The 26,917-nt window shown below is 45.2% G+C and overlaps 1 protein-coding gene across 2 annotated transcripts in view; it reads left to right on the forward strand.

Annotated features, from left to right (window-relative positions):
• Positions 1-26,470, forward strand: part of ARHGAP45 (Rho GTPase activating protein 45) — a 58,312-nt gene extending 31,842 nt beyond the window's left edge. The window contains exons 3-23 of one of the 2 annotated variants that reach the window (XM_066635876.1): positions 339-482; positions 2,660-2,744; positions 4,909-4,981; positions 6,464-6,542; positions 7,234-7,371; positions 8,320-8,384; positions 9,112-9,222; positions 10,988-11,068; positions 11,314-11,493; positions 12,050-12,187; positions 12,741-12,928; positions 13,493-13,644; positions 15,542-15,625; positions 16,614-16,706; positions 18,575-18,738; positions 18,966-19,154; positions 19,886-20,023; positions 21,333-21,568; positions 23,133-23,358; positions 23,460-23,547; positions 24,765-26,470. In XM_066635876.1, coding sequence (XP_066491973.1) covers positions 339-482; positions 2,660-2,744; positions 4,909-4,981; positions 6,464-6,542; positions 7,234-7,371; positions 8,320-8,384; positions 9,112-9,222; positions 10,988-11,068; positions 11,314-11,493; positions 12,050-12,187; positions 12,741-12,928; positions 13,493-13,644; positions 15,542-15,625; positions 16,614-16,706; positions 18,575-18,738; positions 18,966-19,154; positions 19,886-20,023; positions 21,333-21,568; positions 23,133-23,358; positions 23,460-23,547; positions 24,765-25,144 — 3,032 coding nt within the window. In that variant the 3' untranslated portion in view covers positions 25,145-26,470. The remainder of the gene's footprint in view (positions 1-338; positions 483-2,659; positions 2,745-4,908; positions 4,982-6,463; positions 6,543-7,233; positions 7,372-8,319; positions 8,385-9,111; positions 9,223-10,987; positions 11,069-11,313; positions 11,494-12,049; positions 12,188-12,740; positions 12,929-13,492; positions 13,645-15,541; positions 15,626-16,613; positions 16,707-18,574; positions 18,739-18,965; positions 19,155-19,885; positions 20,024-21,332; positions 21,569-23,132; positions 23,359-23,459; positions 23,548-24,764) is intronic. The other variant, XM_066635877.1, reaches the window with a different exon arrangement.
• The last annotated feature ends 447 nt before the right edge of the window (positions 26,471-26,917 follow it).

Consider the following 26,917-nt stretch of genomic DNA (forward strand, 5'->3'; position numbering starts at 1 on the left):
GACAAGAGGAAGGAGTGGGGGACATGCATGTCATTATAATGCCATTGGGCTCAACAGGTATTGGTGGACCAGATGTGGCTCACAGGCTGTAGTTTGGGGATCTAGGTTAACAGATTTGATCTGTATGCGAATGTCTTTCAAAAACCGGAGACTAGTGCTTATCTGGGACTTATCTGGGACTTATCTGGGACTGGGACCCTAAGTTATCAACACTTCCCCCCAATCTTTTAACACCTGCCTGATAAGCAGAAATTCAAAAGGTGTAGTTCTAGAACTGTATTGTCTGGGTCATTTCCCCACTACAACCTGCAGAACTGATCCTTCTCTCTCTCTTGCAGATCAGCTGGATGCCCGCCGGCCAATTGCCCATGAGTGTCTTGGAGAAGCCCTGCGGATCCTGCGGCAGGTCATCAACAAGTATCCTCTTCTTAATACATTGGAGACCTTGACTGCTGCAGGGACACTCATATCTAAGGTCAAAGGTCAGTAGCTCAATAGCTAGGAACTTGCCCATTCTGCCCTACTCCTGCTGAATTTGCAGGGTTCTGCTTTTAGAGGAAGAATGGAGGCAAGTAGGTCCTCACCCTGAATCATTCATTATAACTACAGCTGCAACATTTAATAAGTTAGACTAATCAAGTAAAAACCTCATTTTAATCTACTAAAAAGCATCACTGAGTGATAGAGCAACATGTCTTTTGAAAACATGTTTATTGTTAATGTAAGTCCATCCCATTTTAGAAAAGACATTCCTCTGTCTCTCTTGCACTAGGAATGCCTCTTTCAAGATGGTGTGTCCTGCAACTTACATACACACTTCATCTTCAATCAAAGGAAATGGTTTTCTTCAGTAATACGATGTGTATTATGTGATGCATGCTAACTGGCTGAATTGATTTGATTTATTGAGAAACTCAATGCACCAACTAAGACAGTGGTTCCCAAACAAACCACAGCCGCGGTGCCCTTCTCACTCACAGGGGCATCACATGGTGTCTTCTTCCTGGCTTACTGAGCTGAGATTGAATGGGATTCTTGCAAGATCTTGTGACATTTTACATTATCTCAGCCTGGCAAGCCACAAAGAAGAGGCCACCCAGTGCCCCTATGAGTGCACCATGGGGCCCTGGAGTGTTATGGTGCACAGTTTGGGAACCACTGAACTAAGACTACTTGAATTGCATATGGGAAGCAAGACGGTGGTTTAGGTGGACCCCTGATATTACCCAGCAGGGTGACTCTGTGTGTGTTTCTTAATAAGAAGAATTGTCCTCAATTTGTACCTGATATTCCAAATCAGATCCTAGAAGTGCTGTTCTATGATAGAAATGTTCTACTGTGAAGGGGATTCTAGATAGGTAATTAACTACACATTTGTCTATGTTCAGAGGTACTTTTATTTTTATGCAGAATCCTACTGCATTTGACCAGATTTAGGAGCTACACCCTGGCTCATTTTCAATTTTAACTCTTTCTGGTCTTACCCTGGTTCAATGATATTTCTTAGCACCACTTTTAATTTTGAGTCTACCCTCTGGAAGGTTGCAAAACTGCCTTTGTGGGGTAAATAAGAAGTGGCTTATTGATACACCAGCAACAGAGGAAGGGGGAGCATCTGTCTTAACCACATGCCAGTGCGTAAATGTTTTGACTCTGCTACTGCTTTGACTTCCTGTACCCAGAACAAAAACCACCCAGAACAAAAACCACAGAAACCCAAGGTCTCTCTGCAATGGAGTCTGCCAGTGACTTTATCCACAGTCGCACTCTTTTAGAAAAGTGAGATGTGACTTGTGGCACATACATATGAGAAGAGCGACAGAGAGAGAGAGAGAGAGAGAGAGAGAGAGAGAGAGAGAGAGAAAGAGTGTTATATATTGAATCCACCTTGTTGCAAACATTTGGTTAAATGATATTCTAAACCTTATAGTTTAGTGGTTCTCAAACGTTTGGCACCAGGACCCACTTTTTAGAATGAGAATCTGTCAGGACCCACTGGAAGTGATGTCATGACTGGAAGGGGCATCATCAATCAGGAAAATTTTTAACAATCCTAGGCTGCAATCCTACCCACACTTACCTAGGAATAAGTCCCATTAACTATCATTGTTAAAAGCATATACACAGTAGCCTGTTAAAGTACAGATCTGTAACATTTCCCCAAATACAGTCACATACCATGGTAGCATCAAGTCTAAGATATTAAAAATAAAATATTGAAATGAATGGGGACGCACCTGAAATTGACTCGCAACTCACCTAGTGGGTCCCAACCCATAGTTTGAGAAACACTGCATTAGAGAATCTTGCAAAAAGATCTTGCAAAAAATTGATTCTCTAATGTTTAATGTAATCTTTAACTAAATGTGCAATGAGGCAATGAGGTTGATTCTCAGATCTTTTATAATGTGTGAATAACACATAGCAATGTTGATTACCATTTGGCCAAAAGGAGTCACACAAGAGTTGCTTCAGTTCTTGGGCCTTGCTAAGCACTGTTTTTCTGTAATCACCTGAAAGTGGAATTAAAATGTGAATCTCTACTCTCTCATCTGAAATAGAGCAGCCCAGACTTTTCCTGTAGTTTATTTTGCAGAATGATGGAGGGTGAGAGCCTTACTCTGCTTTCGCCCCCACCCACACCAATCTTCATTCACAGGATTCCACTATGAAGCCAACAATGAAATGGACAAAAGGGAATTTGAAAAAGCTCTGGAGATGATCGCTGTTTCCTTTAGCAGCACGTAAGTGAATGATGGATTGGGACACAAATCCAGGGTTACTTTACCTTGCCATTCCAGAGAGGTAATTATGTTAATCTGCCATGTTAATGCAGCAGCAAAAACAATGTGTCTCAGCACCTTTTTAAAAGATTAAAAAAATTTATCAACATAAGTTTTTGTGGACTGCAGTCCCTTTCATCAGATGCATGAAGATCTTCTGGTAGAGAAAGGTGAGGTTTACAGCTTGTAAGATGGCAGAGATACATTCAGTGATCATCCTTATATTATGTAAAGTTAAAATGTAAGTGGTTACTCTATTACAGCCATTTTCAATCACTGTGCTGTGACACACTGGTGTTCTGCAAATGGTCTGCAGATGTGCTGCAGGAATTGGGGAGAGTCATTTATTGGTAGGGCCATTGGGGCATGTGAGCAACTCACCAATAGCATAGTGTGCCTTGTCAATTGTCAAAAAAACAGGTGGTGTGCCTTGACAATTTAAGCACCTTGTCAATGTGCCCTGAGATGAAAACTACTGTTCTCTTACAACAGCAGTGATAGCAATTAAAACAGCAGTACTTTTCCTAGCTATGCAAAGCCAAATTAACTAAAAAGATAGTATCGTAGCAAGCTGTTTTATCCCAAGTCAAATCTTTGGTCCATATTGTCAGGTCAGTGTTGTTGGACACTGACTGGCAGCAGTGCTCCAATGTTTCAAGTGGGAATGTTTCTCTGTTCTATCTAGAGATGTTGCCAGGGAATGCACCCAGGACCTTCTGCTCTACCACTGAGCCACAGTTCATGAAAGCTTATTCTGATCAGTTCATGAGCCTTCAAAGTGCTACCAGACAGTCTTGTCCAGACTCATAAGTTTCACCTGTAAATCCCTAAACATTTAGTTAAACTTGCAGTCCCCAACTATTTTTTGGGAAAGGAGGGATTTGAATTTGAGTCTCAGTAATTTATTCTGAGTGAGTTAATGATCCTAAAGGATCAGTAACTTAACATGCAACAGTCTCTGGAAGATCAAGCTGGATGTGATACCTGGAGAGACTTCCTTACCCAAGGAAGACCCAAATGATGGCATTAATGCCCTAGAGAAAGTTTGCCTGCAACTTGGGTGGATGGTGAGCCTGGGATTTTTTTTGGTTGGGTGTAGTTTTAAGTTTCAATGACAATAAAGGTCCTGTGTGTGTGTGTGTGTGTGTTTGTTTTAAGTTGGTTTTGTGCCTGTCTTGTGTGGCAATGATGGAGAAGTATATTGCACAGCTGGTCTGTGTATCCACACACTGTACATTGCTAGATTGTACTGATTGGTCAACATTGGGGATGTAATCTAGGGGAAACTGAGCTCCAGAGTCTCCCACAGCAAGAACAGTGATGTCATCAGCAAGAGCGCTTAGATATTGCCTTTAAAATGTTTTCAAAAGACTTTGGCTGATAAGCATCAGGCTCAGCAGGATGAGAAAATTACCTAGGGGCATCTGCTAATGTTTAGGTTTAGGGCATTGACTCTCCCCAAGGCATACCATCTTACATGAAAGCTACAATTCTATGCAAATAAACCTAGGTGCAAGTTCTACACAGCGTGTTGGGACTTACTTTTGAGTAAATCTGCATAGGCTAGACTCTATCTTTTTATATTAATCAGGGATGTTTTTAAACCCTATTTTCATTTTTTTAAATCATTATGCATCTGTTTTAAGCTATTGTAACTCACTCCAAGCATTTGGGATAAAGTGAGCTAGGTCTTTAATTTGAGGTCTAATAAGTTTCAGGGTAGGAATAAGTGGCAGGAGAAGAAAACATTCTAATGCTGAAAGTTAAAATTGATTTTATTGTTAAAGTTGGTTTTAAAGTTGATTTCATATAGTCTTTGTGGGGTGTGGCTGAGGGGGTGCCACAATGAGCTCCTGCACTTAAATGTTTGCCACTGATCAATATGGTCTTGCAGCTCAACGTGTGAAAAAAACTTGAGTGGACCTTGGGTGGTAGGAAAATTCTCTCCGTGATGACTTGCTTGTGGGAAACCTTCATGCAATTTAGTATTAACATGCAAATTAATGATTAATAATCAGCTTACCATGATGTTGTAGTATTTTTCTCCAGTGTGGTTTTTGGTGCTAAAAAATTCAAGATGGTTGTTATTCTTTGATAATTTAAAAATCTCTTCTTGTTTTTCCAGAGTTTCTGAATTCCTCATGGGGGAAGTAGACAGCAGCACCCTTCTCTCCATCCCTCCTAGCGACCAGAACCAGGTGAGGGGCACAAGTTAGCTTGGGTGGGGCATAGCTCATGGCAGAGCACACATTTTGCATGTCAAGGTCCAGGGCTTAATTTCATGCAGTTGGGTGCAGAGGCTCAAAAAGACCTCTCTGTGAACCATTGGAGAGCCACTGCCTGTCAAAGGAGATAATAGTAAGCTAAATAGACCAGTGGCCTGACTGGTAAAAGGCATAAAATCATAAGAAAAACCCTGCTGGATCAGGCCAATGGTTTATCTAGTTCAGCATCTCACTTCCAGGAGTGGCTCAACCAGCTGCCTCTGGGAAGTTTGCAAGCAGCAGAGAAAAGAATCCATCTCATCCACCATGATGCCCCTGTGACTGATATTCAGGGACTCCTTGCCACAGGATGTGGTGCCACAGGGACTCCTTGCCACAGGATGTGGTGATGGCATCTGGCCTGGACGCCTTTAAAAGGGGATTGGACAAGTTTCTGGAGGAAAAATCCATTACGGGTTACAAGGCACATGATGTGCATGTGCAACCTCCTGATTTTAGAAATGGGCTATGTCAGAATGCCAGATGCAAGGGAGGGCACCAGGATGAGGTCTCTTGTTATCTGGTGTGCTCCCTGGGGCATTTGGTGGGCCACTGTGAGATACAGAAAGCTGGACTAGATGGGCCTATGACCTGATCCAGTGGGGCTGTTCTTATGTTCTTAGGGACATATAGCCACTGACCTCACAGGCAGTGCATAACTTTCTTAACTAGTAGCCACTGGTCCTCCAATCCCTTTGAAAGCCATTCAAACTGGAGGCTGTCGCTCCATTTTGTGGTGACAAATTTCACAGACTAATTCTGTGCAGTATGTGAAGAAGATGTATGTGCTTTTGTCCATCCTGAATCTCCTATTGATGGATTTCTTATGAAGGTTTGACCATCAAGAGCACCCATAGCTCAACGGTGGCATCCCTACTTTGCATACAGAATGTCTCAAGTTTAATCCACAGCATCTCCAGTTAAAGAATTTTGGTAGCTGGGATAGGAAAGATTTCTTTCTGTATGAGATCTTGAACAACTGGTGCCAGTCAGAGTATGCAATGCTGGGTTAGATTGATGAAGGGCTGACTCAGTAGGAAGCTGCTTCATATATTCATTGGGAGCCTCCATAGTTCAGTGATGGAGCTCCCTGTTGTGGACACAGGTTCAGTTCTTGGCATCTCCAGTTCAAATCTCAAGTAGCTATTTAGGGCTATTGATCCATTTAGCCCAATATTGTTTATTCTGAGTAGACTCTGAGATCTTGCATAGAAGGAGGTCTTTCTCACCACCTGTATATGGATCCCCTAACTGGAGGTGCCGAGGTTTGAACCAGAGACTTCCCATGTTCAAAGCACGAGCTTTGTTTCTGAAGTATGGGCTGTCTCTTGTGACAGTGGAGGAAGTAAAACAGATGGCATCTTGCAGGTATTCTGGGCACCTCTCTCAGTAACTACTTTATTGCCTTCCTTCCAGTCCATGGAAAATCTGTATGGAGGGATTACTGGACAGAGTACAGAAGAGGCATTAACTGGCATGAAAGGCTTTGATTCAGGTAAGCACTTGAGTCTCCTCTCCAAGAGTGGCAGGGACTAGAAGCCTTGAGGTCCATTTTCATGCTTGATAGAGCTTGGTCTGTCAGCAATGCAGATGCTCCATATTTGGGGCTGTTGTAACAAAGAAAATGAGTAGTAATCTGGAAGATTTGCACAAGGACATCCTGTTGCAGACCTTAACATGTGACATGCCTCTCATAGAAAAACATCAAAAGGAAGTTTGACAGAGAATAACCTGAAGTAGGATGCAAAACAAGGCCTAACATCATCACAGGATAAAGCCTTGACAAGGAGTGTTTTAAAATTTCAATTGCAGAGTTAATTAACTTAGCGTTGCTCTGCGTTGCTCTGTTCTCATGAATGTGTGAATTGTCTCTTGTATACTTTTATCTTGTAATTCATTCTGTTTTTTTTTTAAAGTGTGTGTGTGTGTGTGTGTGTGTGTGTGAGAGAGAGAGAGAGAGAGAGAGAGAGAGAGAGAGAGAGAGAGAGAGAGAGAGAGAGAGAGAACACAGACCTGCCTACAACTGCGAATTTCATTTCATGCCTCTGAGGTGCCCAAAAGCTCACAAAATCTTCTGCTGAAATGAATTAGTTAATCTTCAAGGTACCACAGCACTCTTTAGCACTGCAACATAAATGACATCTTCTCTAAATCCCCCCTTTTTGGTTCACTTCTGTGTGCTGCAGTCGGTCTGTCAGCAGAAGAGGTGGACGTCCATCTGCAGAAGTGTGAGGGTGGCGTGGAGGTGGCTCTCCAGTATGCTAAGAACATCTCCAAGTACATGAAGGATCTCATTTACTACCTGGAGAAGAGGACTACTCTGGGTGAGCTGGGGGAGGAGAAGGGAGGAGATTAGGCTGGGCTTCCCAAACTATGGAGTAGTTGAGGAATTGTTGGGTATCTTTTAAAGTACTGTACAAGTAGTCATGACTCAGGCATCTGCAGTTAGGATCTCCCACAATACAGTAGTTGGTAATTTGTTTGTGGGCTCTCTTTGGGTGTATGTGAATGCATTTTGTTTCTCAATTATGTTGACTCTCTTAAAAGAACTGCACTGGATTCTATCTTTGCAATCCAGATTAGTAGTCTGGCAAGATGTGAGTTGATAAATCTGGAAGTGGGCATGTCCCACTTCTTAGTACAATCAGATAATGGCTTGTATGAGCATGTAGTAGCAGGGAGGAATAAAGTGAGAGAAACATGACTTTGAACTGGGAAGCCTGTTATCTGCGGAACAGTGTCCCCTCTCCAGATGTTCAGAAGCTGACTCTGAACTGTTGGGGCAAGCTAGCATCTCAAGAAGGAAGGAAAATTCTTTGCCTTGAGTTACAGGACTTCATAGGCAGGGGCCAAGAAGGGCAGAGAGTGTTGATAACCCTGTAAGGGCATCACTCTGCCAAAAGCAATCCTGGAGTTCCTAATTGCATCATACTGGAAAATGTGTCTCCAGGAATAGCTTCAGTCAGAGCTTGCAACCTTAATGCACTACCCAGTCAAGGAGGTGCCCCACCCCCTTTAGTTGACCATTCTGGTTACTTGGAGGAAAATCGTTTTTTTCATGTTTGCTTCCCTCCCAAAATGCATTCTGCTCCTTTGGTACCCCCAAATATTTCTGCTCTGGTGCCACCACTGTTACAGAAATCCACAGCCACACCGCTAGTCCCAGCCCTAACAGATCCAGGCTTAAAATGGTAATTTTGAGAAGGGCAAAGCCCTCGTCCTTTCTTGTCCAGTTTTGACTGCTTTTCTTTTCCTCCTCTTCACTTTTACAGAAATTGAATTTGCCAAAGGACTTCAAAAGATGGTGAACACCTGTAAACAAACCATCACCCAGGAGGTAGGCCTGGATTCCTATAATGCAATGGGGGCAGCCATTTTCTAATAGGCAGGCGAGAATCTGCCAGTAGGCTGCATAGATGGAACCATCTTTGAAAATGCAAAGGAGGCAGTTCCCACACTTGACATCCCATGGACCTACTGGTCTCTGTGGCCTTCTCCATGCTCAGTTCCAAATCTCTTTGCTACTAGCTGTGTCTCAAGTTATCCCAACCTGGGAGCGTGACTGGGTCCAGCTGATGTACTGTGGGATTTGAAAGCAATGCAATAGCTCAACAGTGATTGTCAACTGGAACAGTGAAATAGAACCTCCATGTTTAATGGCAGATTACCTCTCACTACCAGTTGCTGGAGACAAACAATACAGTAGAGCCACTGCCATTGAACCAATGCTTATGGGCGTCTGGCTGGTAAATGGGATACTGGATTTTACCTGATCCAGCAAGGCTCGTGTTCTTCTGGAGACAGAGTCTATAAGTTGCTATTAAGCAGGTTTGCTAAATGGAATCTCTATGTACAGGGGTGATCTGATTATTAAATGCTGTGGAGTAGTGATATGGATGAACAGTGTCCTTCATACCCTGCCTGTGGGCTTCCCAGAGGCATCTGGCTGGCCACTGTGGGAAATGAGATACTGAACTTGATGGACCTTGGAGGCTGATCCAGCAGGGCTGTTCTTGCATATCTTTGTAGTTATTGATCCCTTTGACTTTTTGCTAATTTCTCAGAGCAACATGCCATTACGGTCCATCTATTCCCTGACACTGGAGCAAGACATGGAGTATAGCATCAGTGCCTTGCAAGCTGCCACCACCTTGCAGAAGGAAACGTTCTTGCAGGTATTAGAGAAGGAAAGAGTGGGGGGTTTCCTGTGCTGTTGGTGCTAAGGGGATAGCCATGCCCACCAATTAATCTGAAGTAGACTTTCCGGCACTGATGCAGCCATGCCAACGGGGTGTGTGCTGCATCCTGTGGTGGTGGTGGGCAGTCACAGAGGCCTCCTCAAGGTAAGTAAACTTTTGGTCTCTTACCTGGGGACTTCATTGGCACTGGAATGTTGGATAGGATAGAGCCCTTAATCTCTTTCCCTATGAATACTGATAACCCCAAAGATCAGTTATTAGCCAGGTACAAAGATGTATGTAAAATCCTTGACAATATGGACATAACTAAACTTACAAAACCATGAACCGATGATACATCATTTAAATACCATGTAGCTATCTGGGACTCGGGCAAGGAAAGCTCCCTACAGGTAGACCACAGCTGCGATACAAGGACATCTGCAAGAGGGATCTGAAGGCCTTAGGAGTGAACCCCAACAGGTGGGAAACCCTGGCTTCTGAGCATCCCGCTTGGAGGCAGCCTGTGCAGCATGGCCTCTCCCAGTATGAAGAGACACTTGGCCAACAGACTGAGGCAAAGAGGCAAAGAAGGAAGGCCCGTAGCCAGGGAGACGCAACAGGGACAGACTACATTTGCTCCCAGTGTGGAAGGGATTGTCACTCCCGAATCTGTTCCAGAACCACCTTTCAGAGCGCGATACCATAGTCTTTTGAGACTGAAGGTTGCCAACATATCTGGGACTGAACCAGATGTGATGTGGGAGTTTCGCAACTGGAACTCAAAGCTTTTTTTTTTCCCCTTTTAAAACTGGAGGATTTGGACCGGGGTAGTGGGGTGTGTTAACTCTTTGCTGCTGGACCAGTTCATGACTTTTTATTACATTCTTTCCCCAAAGGCGCCATTGAATGTGGAGGGGAAAATAAGTGCATTTTGTCCATAAGTTGACCCCTCCCTAGCCATCAGTAGCTTCTGTGGGACCATTTGCCCTGTGTGTTGGCTCGGATTCAAAGTATTACCCCTTGCTCACCTTGCCCTTCACAGCCCCAGACACCCCCCCCCCAGGGCCAGCCCTTCCATGAGACCATCTGAAGCAGATGCAAATTAGGGAGGGCACCCATCCCTGTCTGCTTATTTGCCTCCATTGCCTTTCCTTCCACTCCTTGGATTGAAAAAGGAAGAAGAGGACAGAGATGTGGCAGGGAGCGGAGTGCTCAACAAGAACATTAGAGAGTTGGAGGAGCAGAGGTTGGCACATCATTGGGTGAGGGGGTATGGCATTTGGTATGCTGCCTCCAAAGGTCTGGTGTCAGCCCTACCAATGCTCCTGCTTTTTGAAATGCTGAACACCTCCCCCCCTTTTGTTTCACAAAAGTTGGTTTCTTCCGTATTTTTTTTCCTTCCTGGTTTCAATAGTGGCAATGAACCATAACTTGAGAAAATTGGCTGGTGCCTTGGATGGAGGGGAGGGGAACAAAGGGACGTAGCGGGAGGTTCAGCAGTCCTCTCTGCATCTGACTCTTCTTCCTTTCCCCTGGGCAGGCCTGCATTGAAAGAGATGATTCTGCCACCTTTGTACATTTTTAAGGTGGAAATGGGGCAGAGATAAGAAAGCCACTGACATTCTCAGCAACTTCTCTGTTACCGCTCCACCCGCCCCAATCTACAAAATTTGAATAGTAGCAACTGACCTGCCTCACAAGATTGTTGAAAGGATTTAACAACTGGTTTTCTCACTTTACATTATTTTTTTCCCCTCAGCCCTTGACAGCAAGGCGCCTTGAACATGAAAAGAGGCGGAAAGAGATCAAGGAACAGTGGCACCGGGCTCAGAGGAAAGTGGTGAGAAGGCCCAGTGCCCAGGAGTTACTTGCAAGATAGAAGCGGGATGGGAGAGGGAACAGTACGAAAACAGGGTGCGGGGCTGGTCACAGACCAGAGCAGCAGTCCGCCACACGGCAAAGTGTTAAAGAATCCTTGCAACGCATGGAAACGGTGGTCAAAATGGTGACCGTTGACAAGCCAGATTTTGCTCTTGGGCTGCTAGTTGCTGACCAGTGAGGGGTTACTGCTTTGTTGCCTTGCAGCAAGAGGCCGAGAGCAACCTGCGCAAGGCCAAACAGCTATATGTGCAGCGCTCCACGGACTTGGAAAAGGCCAAGTCTGTGATGATGAAAGCAGAAGAGGAACAGCAGGCAGCCAGCAGTGCCGCCGCCACCAAGACCTTGGACAAGAAGCGGAGGCTGGAAGAAGAGGCCCGGAACAAGGTAGGCAGGAGCAGGTGCTGAATGATCCAAACACAGATGGAAAGGGTTTCAAAATTCATCACAGGGACCAAAATTCTCTTTTGGAGGTTGGGGGTGACAAAGTGGTTTTGAGTGACCAGTGTTGGCTGCTGGCCTGATTGTCAAGAATGGGTAGAGCTCTCCCATGTACTTCTCAGATGGAAAAGAGGAATGTTCTTTAGACATGCCTGTTCTCATGCCAAGTATTCCTGAAGGCTTTACAAGCTATTAACACATCTGACCCTGTTTGTAGCATGTTGTTAAGTGTGAGTCTCCATCTCCCTCCTGGATAACAGAGACTAGAAGCTTGGACTTCATGGGTGAGAGGATTAAAATTGAGGTTCTCCAGTGGGAAAGCCAAGTGCTTCCACCAGCTTTTGTTTGCATGCAGCAGGATGGATCCTGTGGCACCAGGAAGTTTGGGAATGGCATCTTTTGGGTAGAAAGTGTTCTCCTCCTCCTCTTGCATTGCAATGAGCATCCATCCTTGTGGCTCTTCTTGTGCTTCTTGGGGATTCTAACACCCTTCCACCTACAGGCGGAAGAGGCCATGGCCACCTATCGGACCTGCATCGCAGACGCCAACACTCAGAGGCAGGAGCTGGAGGACACCAAAGTTACTTCTCTTCGGCAGATTCATGAGGTGGTGAAGCAGAGCGACCAAGTCATCAAATCGGTGAGTGGGGCTTAACCTTTCCAGATGCAAGCACTCCAGCCGTCCCTGTTGACCCGAAACGACCCCTGTCCTCTGGTCATTTGCTGTCCCCATTCTTGTGTGTTGGGGATGCCTTGTTGAAATGATGGTTTGAGTGGCTTCCTCTATGGAGCTCAGATTGACATGCTTCAATATCCTTCCCCTGCTCATTTTATCTTTGCAACAACCCTGCGAGGTAGGCTAGATGGAAAGTGTGTAACGGGCCCAAGGTCCTTGAGTGAACTTCATGGCTGTGAAGATTTGTACCAGAGTCTTTCCAGTCCTAGTCTGACATGGTAACTACTGTACTAGATAATGCTGGCTTCTAGTGTGGCATGCATATGTGATGCGGCTTGTGTAAATGAGCCTTTGAATAAATTTTCTAGTCTTACAGCAGAGATCCATTCTTGTACTTCTTATGCACATGTGCTGATGAACACTGGTAAAACATAAAAAATGCTACTTCTTTTGAAGGTTCTTACTCTTTTCTCTGTCACTAATTTTTGCCTGTCTTTCTCCCATCTCTGCATTTCAGGCAACAATTTCCTTCTACCAGATCATGCATATGCAAACAGCCCCACTGCCTGTCTACTTCCAGACCCTGTGTGAGAGCAGCAAGCTCTATGACCCTGGGCACCAGTATGCTTCCCATGTTAAGGGACTGCAGAGAGGAGATGAACCAGAAATGCAGTACGACTTTGAGCCCTACGTACCACACAACTGGTAGGGATGTGAACTGTTGTTGGGAATAAGCACATTTCCCCCTTCCCATTCTAGTGACGGTTTGCCCTGTGAGGCATCTCATCCCTCCCAAATTCTGTTTTAATGTCGCTTTGATTTCTAAAACTAATTCTGAAATGGAAGTAAGGCAGTTTACCATAGTTTTCAGTTAACTTGCATCTTTCTCTGTATTTTGATCAAACACTACGCAGTCTTGATATGATTGTGCGCATGAAGATTTTTACTGGTGCATACTGGTAACACAGAGGAGAGGGCAGATGCAAATTAACTGCAAGCTACGGCAAACTGCACATGCTATCATTCCAGAACTGGTTTTAGAAATGCTGGCAATTGCAGTGGAATTATCTAACTGGATTCATTTCTTTAGTTGCCTGTCTTCTGTGTATCGCTTAGGAAGATTTATGAAGAAGCTAATTCTTCCCCTGTAAGAAATAGATAGACTGTGTGTCCGTCCGTCCGTCCTTCCCCGCCCCTTTCGACAGAGGGTGAGACTTCACAGGGTCTTGGGACTCCTTCAAGTCTTTCATGATGCTTCCTTCCCAACAGGTCTCCGATGACCCGGATTAGAAAAGGCAGCTTCAATGCCAGTGAATTTGCCACAGCTACCAGCTCTGATGCAGCTGGCAAAGAGGGAGCCACCTCTGAGGGTGACAGGACTGTGCTGTTGCAGAGTGGGTCAGCAAACCTCGAACGGCGAGGTGAGCAGTAGCACCTTCCTTGCATTCATTCCAGATGCAAGGAATGACACCAGGATGCACGTCTCTTGTTGTCTTGCAGGCTCCCTGAGGCATTTGGTGGGCCACTGTGAGATACAGGAAGCTGGACGAGATGGGCCTATGGCCTGATCCAGCGGGGCTGGATCTTCTTATGGGCAGCGTTACTAATGGTGGAGAGGCATATTCTTAATGCATGGTTCTGTTCTGCCCCATCCCCAAAATAAAATTTTGTCCTTCCAAAAAGTGCAGGCACTTCACCATCTCTGTGTCGAGAGTGAGTGGACATCCTATTACAGACAATGCTGAAATGCAGCAAAAGTGCCTGCTTTCCAGCAGAGTCTGATTGAAAGGTGCTAAGGCCAGAACAGAGAGCCATGCAGGTGTGTGTCAAGCAGCCTGCTTTGTGGGTGGGTACTTGCGATGGATCTCTGTGTTGGCTCTTGGCCCCAACTGCACCCTAGGAAAAGAAGTGGAAGAATTGGTCACCCCCACTCCATAAAGGCTGATTGGAAGAAGTGAAGATTGAAACGTTCACCATACAGACATGAACATGACAGCCTTTTTTGCTTCAGTGATGCAGAGGTGGGATAGAATGACCTGTTCCTGAGCACAATGACCATTCCTGATTGGAAGGAGGGCAGAACAGGGACTCATGCAGAGATGCAGCAGGTAGTTGCATCTCTGGATCAGGAGGGATGGGAATGGTCAGATGCAGAGTTGCTGCAAAATCACACCCAGAAGAAGGAGATTGGAAGGAGACACAAGTAGAGCAATGACTCCTACAGAGTCCTGCAGCAGGTAGGGAGTTGGGATATGCTAGCAGTTTTCTCACATATGCTAATGTGTCCAGACATGCTGTCCTGCTCGGGAGAAACTGCCTCCCTCAGAGTCAAGCCATTGATCCATCTTCATGTGGTCCACCTACTGGAAGTAACTAGCAATGATGTCATCACCAGTTACTTCTGGATTGGGAGGCCAGCTGCAATGCAACAAACACCAGTAAGAGGCTCAGGACAGATGGAAGGGTTTTTCTGAGCATGTGAAAAGTGCATGCTGGACCTCTGCCCCCACTGAGCCTCCTACTGCTGCTTGTAATGTTGCATTGCTGATCACTCTTCCAGGCAACAGGGGTCTGGGGGTCCTGCATGTATCACCGGACACCACCTCAAGTACCCCTGGTGGTATGAGTATCACTGGTTGTGAAACAGTGGACTAGGGCATACTGTCTGCTCTGTCCAGCAGCAGGCTCTCCAATACCTTGGAGAGAGTTCTTTCCCAGCTCTGCTACCCAAGATCCTCTTTAACTGGAGATGGTGACAGTTGAAATGGCAACCTTCTGGGTGCAAAGCTGGTGTGCCCAACCACTGCGCTATGGTTGCTCCTGATGAATATGTGAAGCCAAGGCCCCAATCATATCCAATTCTATCCTATCCACCAATTCCTTGGTGGTCTGTTTGGAGCTCCAGCAGCTGCCTGGTACTAACCCAGCTGGGCTAGCACCGCCGCTTGCCTGGCACTAGGGCCCGCAAACATGCCTTATGGCACATTTGCAACAGTGCACACCAGCGGTAGGCCGGCCACACTGTTCAGGATTCAGCAGTAAGTCTTTAGGGTGTTTAGCTCAGTACTGGCTACTCTGACGAGTAGCAGCCTTCCAGTATTTGGGGGAAGGTGTTTTCCTCAGTTCTACCTGGGGAAGCTGCTTGGGATTGAACCTGGTCCCTACTGCAAGCAAGGTTGGTGACCTACCACTGAACTGCAGCCCCTCCCTTAAATGCTCATTCTGGATAAGCTGGAGTTGCAAAGTACAAAACACCCATTTCTTGATGTTTAAAACACACTGTCACTCACTAAACCTGTCCTTTAATTGGCTCCTCAGGTGGACGTCACCAGGTCCACAAATCCTGGCCTTCGGCCATCACCGAGACCAAAGGCAGCTTGGAGTCCTGTGCCACAAATTCAGGTAGCCATCCCATAAACAGCTCTATGGAACATTCAAGTGCTGTGTGGAAGTCCTCTTCCTCCATCTCAAATTTAATATAGGACATCTTCACTAGCCCATTATTAGCAGCTGAGCTGGTGCTGAATTTCTTACCATTAATTTAGAACTCCTGTGTTCTATTTGCAAACAAACTTGCAGTCCTTGAGGACTAGTAACCCTGCCAGTTATAAATTGATCCTTATTTATACATATGTATATGCCACCCATCATTTGTCAAGACCAGGGCAGTTAACAAATAATAGACAGTAAAATGCAAAATCAGTAGGTAACACAGAGATGGCAGTAGCAGAGAATAAAGTTCTGAAGCCTTTTAGGGAAGGAAGGAAGGATGGTGTTATCTCTTCAGCAACAATGAGAAGTAGATTAGGCTCTGAGATGATCAAAGTTGACAGTGATCATTCTGGCTAAGGATTTATAACTACAAGATCTTATAACTACGAGATTTATAACTCATAGATCTTCCCAGATTAAGGGCCCAATCCTGTCCAACTTTCCAGCACTGATGCAACAGTGCCAATGGGGTGTGCACTGCATGCTGGAGTGTGGGAGCAGTCATGAAGGCACCTTCAAGATAAGGAAACACATTTCCCCTTATTTCTGGGTTACACTGCAGCTGCATCAGCCCTGGAAGGTTGGATAGTATTGGGCCCTAAGGCTGGCACTGTTGTGTTGTGCCAGACTTGCTCTATGTGTTCTGACATACAGGTTAGAATCTCAGTCTGTCCCTATGAGGTACTCCACCACTATTAAACTATTTGGAGATTTGTCAAAGCCTAGCTCGAGCACCTTTCAGAAACATTCTGAGATCTGTACGTTTGGGGTTGGTTTCTGAAAGCCAGAGACAGAAGTTCTTAATGGATGAGGATTTTCATTTCATTTTGTACAGGTTTAATCCCTTCTGATTGGATATGTCTCTTTTAAAAAGTAATATGGCGTTTTTCTTGGGTAGGCGAATTTAGCCAGAAGTTCCAGCAGATGTCTTCCAACGGAGCGCTGTCCCCTGCAGATGACTTGGATGGAAATTCACCGTCCTTTGAACAGAGTATGTGTGTCAGAGGGGAGGTGATAGAAAAATGTAGGGGGGGGGACAACAACCACAGGATGAAGAAAAGGGGCTAGGAAGAAGCATAGTGGGCTTGGAAACAAGCTGCTGAAATGGCCAAAGCCTGCTGAAAAGTGTGGAAGAATGTATGTTTGCAGGCATATGGAAAATGAAGACAGGCAATAAGTAGATATGTTTGTTTCTGGTGAGCAAGAAAGGAGTACAGCCTAAGGGCACAATCCTAACCAGGTCTACTTAGAAGTAAGTTCTATTTTGTTCAGTGGGGCTTACTCTCAGGAAAGTGTGGTTTGGATTGCAGCCAAAATCTTACTGAACACAATGGGTTACTTCTGAGTAAGGTAAATAACACCATTTTCAAACATCTCTAGCAATAAAATATGTTTTGCTTTGGCCTGGATGGAAACTTTAGCCAGAACTAGAGCAGCAACTGGTGGCAGAACACAGGCATTAGGAAACAGAAGTAGCCCTGAATGCCTTGAAGTTCATCCTATCCAGTCTTTAGGTCTTGATTCTGAGCTGCTTCAATAAAATGGGTGTGTGCTTACATGCAGAGGAGCAGTAGGACACATTTTCTAGCAATGGTTTAGAACTTCTTTTGTGCTCTGAGAAAGCAAACATGTAACCCTTGAGGACTAGTAACCTTGCCGGTTTTAAACCAATCATGGAGATTTAGGATGTATGTTGGAGGGGGGTAGCACACATGCCTAAAACGGACTCCTGTTTTTACCCAAGACCTAGCTGCTTCTTGATGTCTACCCCGTACCTATCCACCTACTGAGACTGAGTAGTATTGCAAAAATAGCTGATGGAGTAGCCTTTTACAGCTTCCCGTACACAGCTGCCCAAACTGTCTGCATATTTTTTATTCAAATTGTTAAAGGAATAAATGAGAACACAGATCCTCAAAGTTGTTATCTGTTTATATAAATGCCCACATTTCCTGTTTTACATTCTCAAATAGCTTGACCTTGCTCCATTTAAACAACACACAGAAGCCATTGTTTTAAAAGTGATGAGTGTTCTTTTCTCCTTCTTTTACAATGTGTAATTTTAGTTCTGGACTGCTACAGTTTATTTATCTGTTCCTTCCCAAACAGTTATCCCTGCTTTGGTCTGTATTTTGCAACTATCTGGGCAGCAGTTTTGGTTTCCAGCAAGTTTTTGATTCTTTCTTCACAGCATTGTTAGAAATGCCAAATGCTTGTCTAGTGAAGATTGCTTTTAAATCTAGATCAGGCACTTATTTGCAAACTGGGGGTTTTAACTTGTGCAATCTGCTGCCACAGGATGTAGTGGTGGCTGCTAGCTTAAATGGCTTTAAAAGGGGCCATTAGACTGATTCAAGGGGAGGAACAAAGTTCTGTGGATGGCTATTTGCTGTGATCATTAAATGGAACCTTATGTTTGGGGCCACCAATTTACCTCTGAATACCAGTTGCTGGAGGAGAAATGGTTGTTGTTGCCTTCATGTCCTGCTATAAGTCTTCCTGGAGGCATCTGACTGGCCAGTGTTGGAAACAGGATGCTGGGCTAGATGGAACACTTTAGTCTGATCTAGTAAGGCAGTTTTTTATGTACGTACTTAAACGTCAGCCTTTGGTTCAAAGCCTTTGGTTCAAAGGCTAACAACTATGAATGTTTCTTATGGAAAGAAACAATGACCTGTCAGAGACTTTCAATGTAGCTGCATGACCTTTTGGTGTGCTTAAACTATGCACATGTGTGCAAACATGTGTGTACATCCAGCATGTAGAGTTAACAGTCCCATAAATACCTTTATAGATATTTTGCTTTTTAAAATTTATCGTCTAGACTTGACTTTTGGTCTTTGTGTGTGCTCTGCCCAGGTATCAATGGCATAGCCCCTGAAATCTCTACTCCCACTGGCCCCTTTCGAAATGTTGGCTTGTCCAAAGCCGCTCAGACTCACCGGCTGAGGAAGCTGCGGGCTCCTTCAAAATGTCGTGAATGCAACAGCTATGTCTATTTCCAGGGAGCAGAATGTGAAGAGGTAGGGGAGGAATGTTGTAAATGGGAGGGGGGGGATTGATGTTCTGATTGGAGGACCTAAAACTTAAGATGCAACCTGCAGTGCATGCATCATTTTATATTTGCTCCATATAGCTTTGCCTCTTGATGGAAAATGGTCAAGGATGCACCGCCACCTAATGGCTCTTCCTGGAATAGCACCCCTTTGGGCTGGGTCCTGACCTCTCTTCCTTTTGCCTCTATTCCCAGTGTTATTTAGCCTGCCACAAAAAATGCCTGGAGACACTGGCTATCCAGTGTGGGCATAAGAAACTTCAGGGCAAGCTGCGGCTGTTCGGCCAAGAATTTAAGGATGCGTCCCAAGCTAGCTCTGATGGCATCCCCTTTATCATCAAGAAATGCATCTGCGAAATCGAGAAGCGAGCACTGAAAACTAAGGTGAGATTGTGGCAAGACCATTTTCGAGTCTTATCCTGAAGTTAGCCCTCTGTGCTGCTTTTAATGTTGGTTTCTTTAAGGGTGGCTTCTGTATTTGTGGAAGGGGCAATGAGACGGTGGTAGAGCACATGGTTTTCAGGCACTCTTGAGTTCATTTCCACAGAGCAGAGCTGTGAATGATTTGGTTAGGCTGGGATATCCAGCACCTGTACAAATGCAGAATCCTGGGAATAGATGCAATTCTAGATCTTTCAACCATTGATCAATATCTCCTAACACACTGTGACCCAGTGGGTTACACAGAGTGAGCTTTCCACTTGGTTTTAGCTCTGCTGATTGCAGATGGGTCTCGGGAGTCTCTCTGATTTCTAATTTTGTGTTTTTATTCTTCACTTTTACCTTCTGCCTTTGCTTTGAGGAGCTCAGGTTGGTGTATGTGGGAACAGTTCCTTTTCCCTTGTCTTCCCAACAAGCCTGCAAGATAGGTTAGGCTGAGAGATGCTGACCTACGGGCACCAACTGAACTTCATGACTGAGTAGAGATGTGAATCTGGGTCTCTTTGGGCCCAGTTAAACCCTAGTTCTTTGCAGTGGCCTAAACACTATATATCTTGTTTTATTGCCTCCGTGAATATAAAGAAATCTTGACCTTGCCAAGCTTTGTGACACTGGAAGGCTGAACTCTGGGTCCTGGGCTGCTTCTTTACACACAACCACTTTCTCTCCTGTAGGGCATCTACCGTGTGAATGGGGTCAAAACCCGAGTGGAGAAGCTATGCCAGGCCTTTGAGAATGGGAAGGAGCTGGTGGAGCTGTCACAAGCCTCTCCCCATGACATCAGCAATGTCTTGAAGCTCTACCTACGGCAGGTGGGGCTGGCAAAGAAGGACCAAAATGATCAGGGGGTTGGAGCACCTCTCCTGAGAGGATGGGCTGAAAGGTTTGGGTTTTTTGGTTTACAGAAAAAGAGATAACTGAGGAGGAAGGATGATTAGAGGTGTAATGTTTTAAAACAGGAGTGTCAAACTCGTTTCATACAGAGGCCCGAATTTGGCATTTAGGGTGCCTGCTGAGGGCCAGAAGTGACGTCATTAAGCAGAAAGCGACATCATTAAGCAGCTGATGGCCAGAAATCAGCACTTTATCATCATATAGAAGCTTATTAACTGCAAACGGCAGAAGAGAAAAGATGCAAATCTTGATCATATTTCAAGATATGGGAAAACCCAACTTTCATGTGGGCTGCTGTTTCAGCACTACTCAGCAGCTGAGAGCCTGAGGGCCGGATAAAAAGCTTCCAGGGCCCTTAAGTTTGACACCCCTGTTTTAAAAGGTGTGGATGGGGGGAGGGGAATTTTCTCACTCATCACCATTTCATTGAGTGATGCCTAAATTCTGCTGGGTTAGGTCCAAGGTTTATCAAAGCCAGTATCCTGCTTCCCACAATGGCCAACCATCTTCATGCCCTCCTCATGGGCTTCCAGAGACAACAACCCTCCACTGTTGTTCATCACCAGTAATTGAAGATAGACTGCCTCTATGGATGAAGGTTCAATTGACTATACAGTCCTCCCCCAAAACTTTTTTTTAAGTTGCTAAGGATGATTGGATGTATTTAAGATATTTTTGGGGTGCTGAATCCAAAAATGGGATCTGTTTTGCCCAATTGGCTCTTATTTCAGGGGTACAGCATAGCAACTTTCTATGCTGATTCAAGCAGCTTCCTTATGAGGAAGCCAACGCCATGACTTCCTCACAAAGAAGCTATTTGAATTGGCATATAAGGTGGCTATGCCATACTCCCAAAACTAAAACCAGTTGGGCAAAACCGATGCTATTTTTTTTATTCAGCACCCCAAATATACCCAACTTTTCTGATTTTTAAGACAAGAAACTTGTCTAACTTTTAAGACAAGAAAATATGTGTAGACCTTTGCTATTGATAGACTTTCATACATAGAGCTGGATGGATGAGACCCAAGGTCCATCTAGTCTCCAGCACCACCCCCACCGTGGCTGAACAGATAGCCTTAGGAAGCCCATAAGCAAGGTTTGAAGATTGCAATCCCTTCCACACTCTTGCTTAGTGTCCCTTTTTAACTTGTTTCATAACATTTGTTTTTGGGTGAATGAAGGCTTGGAACATACAGTAATACCCTTGATTCTTGCTGCTTTCAGCTCCCTGAGCCAATCATGCCCTTTCACATGTACAATGCCCTCATGGGGTTGGCCAAGGAAAGCTTGCAGGGTGGATCTGAGGGCAAGAGTGGGAAGGATGTCGCTGAGCTGGTAGACAAAGGAGCTGAAACAGATAAGGTGGTGGTGACGTTGGTGATGAAGCTGAAAACAGAGCTTGAGAAACTTCCACGGGAGAACTTGGCCACACTGAAGTACATCATCCAGCACCTGAGGAGGTGAGGCATAACCGTAGAACGTTGGTCAGCAACTACATCCCTTGGGATTAGTCAGGCTTGGACACTGAACTTTTGTTAAGCAGCCATTTTACTCTTGCTCTCCTAGCAAGTATTTCTCCTATTGTCTTCTCTTGGCCGCAATGGTCAATGTATCAGTGTGATGAGGACTGGCTTCATATTTGAGGAGGCACTCAGTGAAGTGCCTTCCTGTGGTTCCCCACCTACATGTGTGGTTCACCCCGAACCTTAAGGGGGCTTACCATGGCAGCAGAGTTCTTCTCAGTATCCCCCATCTTTTTAATCACAATGCCTTCAAAACCATGTGACCAGGATGTTCATCTGGAGCACTGTTGATAAATGAAAAATGGTGGCTGCCATCATGGCATCTTCCTTCCTTATACCACCAGCTTGTACCGCTGACTGAAGCAGTTGCCTCAGGCAGCAGATTGGCAGGGGGTGCCCACCTCCATCTGCCCACTTGCCTCTCACTCCCTCGATTGGAAAAGGAAGAGAAGACAGAGCAAAAGAATGTGTGGAGGAGAGTGGTGGGCCAGAGCAGTGATCCTCAACTTTTTTTGTGCTACAACCCCAATAACAACAACAACAAACCTTTATTAGGCATAAAAATTTGATAGGTGAAGACTCTGTGCAGAAACCGTACAGAGAATGGAAACCTAAGCAGTACACAAATATATGTATATGTGCACACCTACATGTACACACAACCCCAATATATAAAGTATGAAACTGGGGATCCACCATCGATCACACCCCCTCCTGGGACCCTATTTGCCTCCCCACCCCATCACTGCCCACTCCCTGTCCTCATAACACCCTCCCAGAACTGTTCGCTGTTACAAAATATTTTGATTAGAGAGAGTAGAAAAAGTTGCCATGAAGTCCAGCACTAGTAGAAGCTATTTTAGCACAATTGATAAGAACTTGAGCAGGCCTGAGACACCATCTCCTGCTACCTGAAGGGTTGCCACCAGATGCCTGATCCTTTACCTGGTGGTGCTCTAGACCAGAGATTTTCAACCTTCTTCATTCTCCTAAATTGCCATGACACCACAACTGAGGCTACGCTACCCCATTGGGGTCCCAACCCCAAGGTTGAAGAACACTGGGCTAGAGCATTGGACACTATAGCCCCCTCCCCTGTCACTGGTCCTCTCCACCCCTCTCTACTTTCAGAGCAGTTCTGTGAAGTAAGAGGATAACTCTGTGAAGAGAGGATGACTCTTCACAGCAGTTCTGTGAAGTAAGAGAGGATGACTGGTCCAGTGAGCTTCATGGATGAAGAAGGGATTTGAACCTGAGTCTCTTCTAGTCCAACCATCACACTGCTTCTGTGGTAGCATCATGCATATCTTCTCCATGATGTCTTCTTAAATAGCCAGCACTTTCATGACTGCAACATGGTTTGTTCAAGCCCCAGAAGGAACAAATGTGCCTTGTCTCTTACTTAGCTTCAGCAAGACCACACAGTCCCTTCAAGGCCCAGGGGTTGTGCACCAATTCATGGATGTTCTCTCAGCCATGCCTTTTCTCCTTTTCTTTTCAGGATTGTGGAAGTAGAACAAGACAATAAGATGACTTCTGGCAATCTGGGCATTGTGTTTGGCCCCACGCTAATGCGTCCCCGGCCCACTGAGGCCACCATCTCCCTTTCTTCCCTGGTCGACTACCCCCATCAGGCCCGCATTGTTGAAGCCCTCATTGTTTTCTACCCAATCATCCTTGAAGCCGAGGACACACTGAAAGAAGATGAGGGGGCAATTGATAATGAGGTATGAGAATGTTTGGGGGGGGGGGGAGGTTGGTATTTCAAGAGGGAACTTGTTGAGTGAGGGCCTCCTCATTTGTTGACACTTCCATATTAAATTCACAGGAAGACACAGGTGCACAGTCGCCCAGTGACAACCTATACTTTACTGTTGAGCAGTTGGAAACTACTGATCCTGAAGATGCGTACAGAGGTAAAGGAAAATGAGAGCTACTTCAGGCTGAGCAGGAAAGAGAAAATTAGTCCATTGTGGAGCAACTTGGGGCACATGCAGGGGCCTGACATGGGAGGGCTCATTCAGGGCATTAGCAGATCACACTTCCTATGATCTTGCGAATGGGTTATGCTAAAAGATACAGGTCTAAAGCTCCCTTAAGCCAAGCCCTATCCCCCCAGTCTGTCTACCCCAGCATTGCCCACCCTGATTGGCAGCTACTCTCTAGGGGTCTTTCCCAAACCCTACCTGGAAATACAGGAAACTGTGTGCAAAGCAGATGTTTGGCAACTGAGCTGGGACCCCTCCATCTGGGCAGTGAAATGGGCTGATTACTGCCAAGGTGTTGGTAGGGTTGGGAAACCTGGCACTTTGAGATGGGCACAGACTAGTGGCAGGCCTATGCTGACCAGAAATGTTGGGGCAATCTGTCATTTGCAAATGCAAGAGATGCCCGGTGCCCAGTGGGGAATGTTGCTGTCTTCTCCAAGCCCCATTCTCATCAGGAAAGGGGAGAGTGCCCCACAGGCACCTACCTCTGGAACTAGCTCCCATTTTCCATCGGAAACAGAGTCACAACTTGATGCTGCTTTTTTCCTCCACAGGTTTAAAAGGGAGTGAACTGTGTTCTGCTCCCGCTAGCACAGCCATTTTCAACCTTTGTAATCTTGCAACATGCTGACGAGGTGCTAAAACTGTCAAGGCGCACCATCAGTTTTCTAACAATTGACAAGGCACACAGCATTGCTGGTGGGAAGCCTGCATCTCCCAATGGCCCTCCCCAAACTCCCATGGCACACCTGCGGACCGTTCATGGCACAGCAATGTGCCACGGCACAGTGGTTGAAAACTGCTGTGCTGGCAGAAGTGCAGTTGGCGGGAGGGGATAGGAAGGAACCTTTAATGCAAAGAGGAAGGGAAGGGACTCCAGGGACATACAATCTGATAAGTAGGATCTATTATCAGACCCTTTCTCTTTAATGGGGGTCAATGTTTTTCCAAATTCCTCACCACAACCCTGTGAGGTAGATTGTACTGAGGATAAAAATGGAGGGGGGGGGAGAGGACAGAGAACTGCATCCAGTCTACCTTGGTTCCTTGGGGAAAGGCCTCCCCCCTTTATAAGTCTACCCTTTTTAATTCCCCTCCTCCTTTTAAGTCTAACAAACCATGCTCATGAAGCAAATTTTCCACAGAATCTGGAGATCCCTCTATTGATTCGGATTCTGATCCAGAAGAGAGTCCAGAGCCAGAACCGGAAGAAACCCCGGAGATCACCTTAGTATCGCAAGTCAGCGAGAGCAGCGGCGACGAGGAAATCCCGTTTGTTGATGAGGTTGGCCAGGAAGGAGACCAGAGCCGACTGAGCAACATCAGCGCCTTGGAGGAAGAGGCTGCCTTGCCACCATTCTATCGCCCAATAAAAGAGGAAGAGCAACATGATCTGGAAGAGGATGTTGCTTATAGGGAACAGGGTAATACAGAGGATGATGAAGAGCAACCGGAAAGACCCCAGGCTGGCCACAACACCAATCAGTCCAATAACACACTGTTTTTCCGTCCGCTTCTTGGCTAAGCTATCATGGCAGTGAGAGCACTGCTGCTCACTGGCGACCCAAAATGTAATTATGCAATAGGGTGTGGGTGGACTGAGTGGTGTAAAGACTGCCCAGAACCAGGTTGCTTGTGGGTTCACTTCTCCAAAGTCTTGTTGAGCTGATGACGATCTTGTTCTGTGCAAATTCACTTTTTCTCCCACCTGTTTTTAAAAAAATTTCCCAGCAAGATTGAAGAAATCATTTTTTTACATATGCATGGAAATAAGGCAGAGGAGGGCAAGCTTAATTTTTAATCTTTTGCCAAGGCAATGGGATCAATTTTCTTTTTTGTAAAAAGAACTGTTTTTTTTGAGACTGACCCCCTTGTAAGTACAAATGAAGCATCCTTTTGAGACAAGTGTGAAACGCCCGCATCTTATCCAGTCTGACACTGCTCATCAAGGTTCTGTGTTGTTTTCAGAAAGAAACACAGAGGTAACCTTTTGTTTTTCCTGGTATTCAGTTCCTTTAAAGTTGAGCAAAGCAGGAATCTTCCTTACAGGTGACCAGGTTGTGGGCTTTTTAAATATTCAACCAGTTCAGGAAGAACCTACATCCATGTTGATTTTTTGTGCATGTTTTGGGGTACTATGTTGCTTTTAACTTTCTTGGTGACCTGTTGGAGAGGTGGAGGAACCTGTTGCAAGCTTTCTCCCTCCCCTAGAGAAAGATGATGTTCTGAATCAATCCACTTCAGTCTGAAACCAAATCCTTTTGACTACAACATACCTTCTGACTTCTTAAAAGTCATACAAAGCTACATCTTGAATAGCTTATAAAAGGAAGAAAGGTTTGTGCATGTGTCCTCCCCACCACCCTGTACACCAAGATAAACAGGAGTCACTTTCTACTTTAATTCACATGAGAATCTAGGTTTAAGAGGCCTCTTACAAGCTAGCAGGAAGGGTGAGCTTCTTAGCCCTTTTTCACCCATTTTTAATCCTGGCTACTGGCTTTCTTGTAGTAAGTCCTCAACTGCCAGGCTGGCTGATCTTTTTAAGAGGCTCTTATACAAAATGCGATTATGTTTTTTCTGCTGGATTAGTGTTGAGACTGGGATGGCAAAATTGCCCTAAGGACAAAGTTTGTGACGGTACCGAGAGTGTGTTTTGTGGGAGGCAAGTGAGAAAACAGAGGGACTGGTGTTGAAGAATGAGTCTTTGATGCTCTGCTTTTAATTATTTGTACATAACATATCCTCTTCCCATGTGAGCAAGTGGATGAAGTCATGATGGATTGAGTTTTTCTGGTTGTGCATGCTGATCCTGTTTGAAGATGTAAAAGCAGAATTCTTGTAATGGCAAATAAACAGTCTATACTGTGATTGGGGATATCTGTATCCTAAAAGAAACCTGCGGCTGGTTTACACAGAGCTTCCTGTACAGAGTAGCCAGCTGGCCACTGCTATGGATACCAATGGGCTTGTCTTCTGTTCCTTGTCAACACCTGATTGCTTCATGACATGAACCACCAAGATAAAGAAGGAAATGGTAGTTTTGTCTCTACCTCTCTGTGTTCAGAGGAAGGTTGGAAAGAGATTCTCTGGAGCAGTATTAAGGGAGCTGATATTACCCTCCCCCTCTTTTTCTTTTTGGCCACTGGGACTACTTCGGAAACAGATACCAGCAAAATTTCATGCTCAAGGGCTTTGTCTAAGAGTCCACTCTAACATTGATGAAGGTAAATAAGCATGGTAATTCATCATCATCAAAAGCCCTGCTGTAGCAGAGCTACAGCTTCATTACTTCAGC

This window comes from Tiliqua scincoides, chromosome 8, assembly GCF_035046505.1.
Source record: "Tiliqua scincoides isolate rTilSci1 chromosome 8, rTilSci1.hap2, whole genome shotgun sequence".
In the NCBI taxonomy this organism is placed as follows: Eukaryota; Metazoa; Chordata; class Lepidosauria; order Squamata; family Scincidae; genus Tiliqua; species Tiliqua scincoides.